Source organism: Drosophila pseudoobscura, chromosome 2 (assembly GCF_009870125.1).
Source record: "Drosophila pseudoobscura strain MV-25-SWS-2005 chromosome 2, UCI_Dpse_MV25, whole genome shotgun sequence".
In the NCBI taxonomy this organism is placed as follows: Eukaryota; Metazoa; Arthropoda; class Insecta; order Diptera; family Drosophilidae; genus Drosophila; species Drosophila pseudoobscura.
Window position 1 is genome coordinate 20,506,221 of NC_046679.1, and position 7,082 is coordinate 20,513,302.

Sequence of the window (7,082 nt, forward strand, 5' to 3'; positions counted from 1 at the left end):
ATGTAACACAGCTACAGGCTCGTGTAGATACATCTACATTCAAGACTATCTCAATATTTTGAGAATTTGGACCTTTCAAGATCATTTTCCAATGAGATTTGAATAGTTTTCAGGAGTTTCCAGAAGAGTTCGCTTAAAATGACATTAAGGAACTTTTCTTCGTTTCATATAAACAAAGCAGAAATTTTCCAAAAGGACGCAGCCTCCTGCATCATCAGTGGAGAAAGAGGCATGAGTCTGACTCAGTGCATGTTCAGAGTGCTCCCAATTTTAAACTTAATCCATAAATACAATAATGGAATCATGAGATACTCTTTGCAGCAAGTATGGCTATCCCATGACCGTGAACACAGCAGTACAGTGCAGTGGCAGATGCGGTGGCAGAAGCAGCAGCACATAGAGCCACGCCACTCAAGATGTGCTACGTCGAGCGGTGCAACGTTTTGTGTGTCGTCCGTGGATGCCTCCTCCTCACATGGCGGTTTTTGGCGGTCTCTTTGACACAAAATTCCGCAGTGGATGCCGTTCCTTCTGGCTCTGTCGCTGTGGTCGGGTCTCCTCTGTTCCGTTCTGGCCGTACATATGTTTGATTAAAAATTAAAATTATCATTTACGGCCCATTTAAACCAAACCGACCACAGATTCTTTCGCATTTCGCTCTCATTTTCAGAATAACGAAATATATATTTTTTCATTAGCTGCTTGTCCCGCAACAACAATAATTCAAAACATTGTATCTTCAAGATACAATTTACATATTTCCTTCTAGATTTCCAAGAGATTTTCAAGTGAGTTGATTATCAAAACAAGTCTCTGAAGAGATTTAAGAGTTGATTAGCGAAAACCAAGACGAGATTTAGCAGCTCCTTAATTCAGATAAAAATATAACATAATTTGCATACAAGAAATCGATTGGTTTGGTTATTTTTAGTATGATATTTTTTGGGATTGGCAATAATTCGGTTCCCTTTGTTAGACCTTACTGAAAAAAAGATACGAGTATACGAAAGCCAAGAGACCCAGATACCAAAAAAAATAAAAGAAAACAAACCCGATTCAGGCATAATCAGCTTAATCATAAATTAACAATAAAATTCGTGGCCAGCGCCGTCGCCTTTTGCAGATAAATTAGTCAAAGCGACACGCCATAAAGCATTCGCTGGACTCATAAATCCCCACAGCCTCACATGAGGATGGTATAGTATGGGATGCCTTTTCGGTGGTTCTCAGTGGCGGCGGTGGCGGTGGCGGTGGCGGTGGCGGTGGCGGTGGCGGTGTCGGAGGCACATTAACATATTGATGTTAACCTCTGGTCGGGGCAGGGTTCGGTTCGGCCCAGCACTGATCTAGCCGCCACTAGTAGATGATCAGGTTATGTTTTGGCGCTGATTTCATCGGGGTTCATGGAAAGTACAACCAACAGCAAGGTTTATGCATAGAAATAAGGCATTTAGAGGCGACATCTGACCGCTGTGGCGCCATAACTCATCCAGCATACCGAGCCACATACCATATCTTGGCGTATCATAGCAATAGCCCAATGCTCGATGCGCCACGTCTTGGTCGATGGAGATCGGTGGCATTTGCCGGGCTATTAGATCAGGGCCCGTGTGGTGGTGGTGCTGCTGCCAGCCATTCGGAAACTGTTGATTTGGGTCACAATTAATTGCTTTTTGAGCGCCATAAATATATAGCCAGAAGTGGCTACATCACAACAAAGGGCGCAGCGACAACAGAAGTGCTGACCTCTATGATGACTTGCCGATTTCCGATGGGTATCATTATGATTATATTTTCATCAGTGGTTATGTTATGACAGGAATGATATTTTCACAGAGGAAACTTTATTAAACGTTCTCGATTCGATGTCGCAATCAATTTTCTAGAAGTTGCAGTTAGTCCTTCCAGATCCTCCATATTCAGCGTCAAAGGATGGAAACTTCCTTCAGGTCTCCTCCGAATTCAAGTTAATTCGAATATCACGCTTTGATCCAATGTTTTGGCTTAAGTTCTCCCGTGTTTATCTTTAACATAAGGATAATGTAATGTAATCCCTTCCAGCTAAAGGCTTACGAAGCCGAAGCCCTGTTTCAGCCCTGCCATACCCTTCTATGCCGTTCCCTTCCCCTTTCGTCTGGGCCAGGGCCTTGGTCGAAGAGTAATTTGCGAATCTCTCTCTATATTTCTGTCTCTCTCTCGAATGGCTATAAACATGGTGCGGATTAAGGATACGGCAGCGGCGACAGAAAGGATAATTCGCCAACCGACAATGCAGCGCGGACAAAGGTGTTTTGTTTTTATGACTTTGTAACTCCTTCGCCAGCTTAAGGAGGTACATATACCAGAAGTATCTGAGTAGCTCTGCTCGTGTTTGGGAAAGGATAAGTTTACGATCGTTATGGTTGAGGCCAAAGGGCAAGGGTAGGGGTATGGGCCGGGTTAAGGAGGCAGGTACCGTGTCCGGCTAAGTGGACACAATAGAACGCCTATTCGCGAATGCGAATTCTGCGAGAGGGAGAGAGTTCGGCTCTGTGTGGACTGTGTTGACAAAGGCGGGCTATATTTTGGCTATTTAAAGGATTACGCTAAAGGATTGACTTTGCAGCCTTGACTCATTCCCCGTCTGCAGACGATTCCGCCCACAAAGACACTTTCCGCGAATCTCTGCCTCGCCTGCGGGTTGATAGCGTCCTTCCACTTTCCAATAAAGCGAAATGCGAATAAAAAGGATAAAAAACGGTCGAAAAAGGCTTCGATTCGCGGAAGGACGTTAGAAGAGTTAACGTAACTCTTTCGCAATTTACACGTAAATCTTTTACTACTCCTTTACAGGAAACATTTTTGACTCTTTGCGAAAGGAAAATTTACTCTTAGAAATATCGTAAAGTCTTTTGTGAGAAATATTCTTGCTTAATGTTAGCTAGAGATGTAGGTATAGAGTTAGCAATGACCAGAGATTAGTGGGAAAGGCTTTTAAAGGAAAGATGAAGCATTTGACTTGGAAATTCATTGGAAATTCATTAAAGATTTTCATATATTTAAAAGACGGGCTACAGTTGTGTAGGAAAAGCTAACACGATTCTGATATCGCGAATTATGATATTAAGAAGTAAAATATAGGTTTAAAGTCTTAACTCATAGCTGTATTCCAGTCTACCTCAGTTAAAAGTTCACAACCCTCTCAACAAATTTATTTAAACTCAATCGAAATCCATTTCGCACCTAACTTTAGCCAAAGGCAGAACCCACAGATGGTGTTTCCCTGCTCTGGCCTCTATCCTGTGCCACACTGTCCACTCTTATCTAATGAGTCGTATAAATGATGCCCCAGGAAAATGCGCGTGCACATGGCTCCTTTGACTGTGCCTCTGCCTCTTTCTTTGTATCTGTATCTGACTCTCCGTTGCGTTACCCATAACTGTCATGGGTGTGCAATGAAAAATGACCAATCAATGTCTCACTTCAATAGATGGGCAAACAGCGAAGGGCTGCCGGTCGTACCGGGGGGGATGCGGTGGTAGATAGACCCCGTTTTCCCGACCAAAATGTGACATTTTCCTCTAGCCAAAAAGAGTGAATTTTATAGAAAATCTAAAAGACCATGGAAGGGGCGATGCTCGAGCAAGAAAATGCAGCTGCTCGAATTTGCACGATTCGTGCTTAAATCGAAGCGTTTGTTTTTGGTATTTATTGGGCATAGAATTTGTTGGGGGGTTGCAAGGATCAAACGAGGATGTGATCAAAGTCAGAGAGGACATAGAACTCGAAATGAATTTATCTGTTTATCCGTAGCGATGTATATCTTTGGTTGTATTTCCTACTTTTGTAGGTGAAATGATAATAGAATCCACAGATATCAATTCGGTGAGTTTTCTTCCTGAGTTGTAAATCTCTAACTATAATATTTTTGGTAATATATCATCTCATCTTTGGTTTCGGGAATTTTCAGATTTTCTTTTCCCATAAGCGATAGCCTTCTTGAGCCCCATGCTCCATGGTCCATGCTCCCTTGACCCTTTCATTGTAATAAAAATTCAAAGTGTTTGTTTTGTTCTCTTGTAAATTCGATTATTTCCGAAAAATATATATTTAAATAAATATTAATATTGCTAAGGGACTTAAAACTACAACTAGGAGTATACTACTGTACAGAAAAGCACATTCGCTTAAAAGAAAACATGTGTGTGTGTGTCAGTCTCCAAGATCTTGAATCATTATCATCGGTTGGTTGTGTGTTTGGCCGCAGATAATCGATCGCTGAGAACCCATCATGGCCAGCCACTGGGTTCGGCTCGCAGCAGCCCGGCAAGGAGCCTCTGCAGTCATCAGTATCCCTGCCCCTGCCCCGCGCAGGCGCACAGCGCACTCGTCCTGGGCCCGAATGATGGGCACCGTAGGGAGTGCGCTCTCCTCTGTGTGCGCGCTGTGTCGCTGCCTTGCATCGCGGTTGCAGCTTCGGTCTCGGCTTCGGCATTTGCGTGTCACCGGCAAATGGTCGAGAGAAGTGCTTGTGTGTGCGTCTCGGTTCCGCTCTGTGGCAGATAGATAGACGTGTGTGTGTGTGTGCGTCTTGTGGGTCGCCTAGGGCAGGTGATGGTACAGGCCCTGGGCCTGGGCCTGGTTGGAGGCGGTCAGCTCCTGCTGTTGGTGGTGCTGGTAGGCACTGACACTGCACTGCTGCTGGGTGTGTTGATGATATTGCGGTGTGACGTACTGCTGCTCGTACTGCTGCTGCTGCTGCGGGTAATCATTGAGGGACAGGCCATAGCCCTGGCCGTGTCCGTGACCAAATTGTTGGCTGCTGGACAAATAAGCGGGATACGGAGCGGTGGCATGGTAGGGCATCGACTGCGGCTGGGCTACGGCGGCGGAGGTGGCGGTTTCTAGAGGTGCCAGCAGAGCACCATAGGACGTGCTGCAGTGCTCGGGTGAGCCCTCCAGAGTGCGATCCTTCTTGGACTTCATGCGTCGGTTCTGGAACCAGATCTTGATCTGTCGCTCGCTCAGGCTCAAGGCATTGGCAATGTCGACGCGACGCCGCCGCGTGATGTACCGATTGAAGTGGAACTCCTTCTCCAGCTCCAAGGTCTGGTAGCGGGTGTAGGTCTGGCGAGTGCGTTTCGAGTCTTTGCAATCTGAAGGATACAAAAAAGATGAAAGTTAGGTTAGTCAAAGATTCAGTAGACGATTCAATGGGGGATGGATTGTGCTAAAATATGGCTTGGAACGATGCCTACCTGATGCGAGGCTCTCTTCGATGTGCGACCAATTGAAATCGGCGGCGACTCCGCTATTGGCAGCTGTCACATTTCGATGATTGATCTCATGACTGACATTCGATGCCGTGGCGGACTTGACTCCGGGCGATTGGGGTGGCGTGCTGATGCCCTCCACTATGGACGTGGGCGTGGCTGGTGTAGAGGCTAGTGGTGGTGGTGTGCCTGCCACATATTCGCCATTCTTGTGATTCTTTTGGGACTGTGGCGAGTAGACATCGAGATAGTCGACATCCTCGGAGGCGCTGGGAGTGGGTGCTGCCACGTACTCCTGCTCGTAGCTGGGAGCGGGACTGGAGCTGGCCTTAATCTGCACTGGCACTGTGACCGGGCTCTTCTTCACCGTCTCGAAGGTGGTGTAGAAGTAGTCGGGTGTGTACTTCAGCTTCTTCACGGGATTCGTCAGCAGAGCACGGAGTGTGCTGGGTCGCTCCTCGACGGCGGCGATGACAGCGGCAGCATCTTCCGCCTTGCGCTTCAGTCTCTTCACGGGAGAGGCGGCAAGGATGGGCTCAGGCATCGCTGGCACCGCTGGAATCTGTGGAACTGTGGCATCTATGGGACTGTAGCTGCTCTGGGCGTAGTAGCAACTGTCCGAGTAGCTCTCCTGGACTCCATAGGCTGCTCCGTAGTTGCTCTGATAGCTGGCTGGCGATGGCTGCCACTGGCTGGCAGTACTCTGTGTGGCACTCTGGTAGTAGCTGTTGTCATAGTACGTGGGCGGCAGGCTGTGGGCGGTGTGATGGTGATACATGTTGTACATGTTATCGGTGTAATAGTGGCTCTGACTGTTGGTGGTGGCCATGGCTGGTGGACTCTGTTCTGGTTCTTCTGCTCTGAGAGAGTGCGATGTGTGCGCGACGCTGATGCGTTTGCGAATGAGCTACTCCTGCCACAGATCCTGCCTAATATAGCAAACTGAACTGAACTCAGCTTCCACTGATGCCCGGCACACGCTCGTCGTCATAGCGCATAAATATCCCTGCGCATGACACTTTGACACATGCTGGGCCCGAGAACTACCCCTCCCCGGCCTCGGCCTCACTGGGCCGTGTCCTTGCCGGCGTTTATGGCTGCGACAGAGGGGTAGCAGTACAGAGCACAGTTTATCCGTTCGGGAGTGCAAGTTATCCGCTGAGGAGCCTACCTGCTGTGCTGCTTATTACCTACCCATCGCGCCCATTATCATCGCGAAGCGTTCAAAAACTTATCCGGACCGAGAGACGAGAGTCGACAGCCGAGAGAACATTTCCCCTCCAGAGATCCGATCGGTTCCAGCCTTGAGAGCCTTGAGACGCTTGTCGTGCGCAGGACCTTGTCTCGTAATTACAGCCGTCGATAGGTAGATGAGGCAGATGAGGATGGATAGATGGGTGGGCGAGCGGGACGGCGGCTGCTGCTGATGCTGCTGCTGCTTTCGCATTCCTCTCTCTAATTGCAATAATCATAAAGACATAAAAAGGAACTGTAAACCGTGTTGCTGAAACTCTGTCCGAACAATGGGCTTTTTCCCTTAGACCCGATTTATGGTTCGTTCTGGCCCTTCGTAAAAATTTCTCTGGATTTTTTCCATAGCGCGGAGCTCTGAACCGGGAAGCTGATGCCAGTTGTTCTCGGAATCCACGCATCGATTCGGCATCGATTCCTCGGGCCTCGTCCTGGAATGGGCTGCCAAAAGGATAACATTACGTTTATCCTTACGCCAGGACTGCGGATGAGGATTGCGCGTGCTCCTTGGCCAGGGGTCGCGTGTTTGCGCTTTTTGTTTGCTCTCGTGGCCAAGCAAGTGCCGGAACTGCCTCTCCC

At 47.9% G+C, this 7,082-nt stretch overlaps 1 protein-coding gene across 1 annotated transcript; it reads right to left on the bottom strand.

Moving 5' to 3' along the window:
- Positions 1-4,042: 4,042 nt before the first annotated feature.
- ftz (fushi tarazu) lies at positions 4,043-6,244 on the bottom strand. Its single transcript, XM_033376807.1, has 2 exons — positions 5,238-6,244; positions 4,043-5,135 (listed from the first exon to the last, which is right to left on the bottom strand). Exons 1-2 carry the CDS (start codon positions 6,079-6,081, stop codon positions 4,582-4,584), a joined length of 1,398 nt encoding a protein of 465 aa, XP_033232698.1. The 5' UTR covers positions 6,082-6,244; the 3' UTR covers positions 4,043-4,581.
- Between the last annotated feature and the right edge of the window lie 838 nt (positions 6,245-7,082).

Excerpts from the sequence above, each read along its gene's own strand:
- ftz (XM_033376807.1), bottom strand. The coding sequence starts at position 6,081 with ATGGCCACCACCAACAGTCAGAGCCACTATTACACCGATAACATGTAC. Across the intron at positions 5,136-5,237 it reads CGAAGAGAGCCTCGCATCAG|ATTGCAAAGACTCGAAACGC; the intron begins GTAGGCATCGTT and ends TGTATCCTTCAG.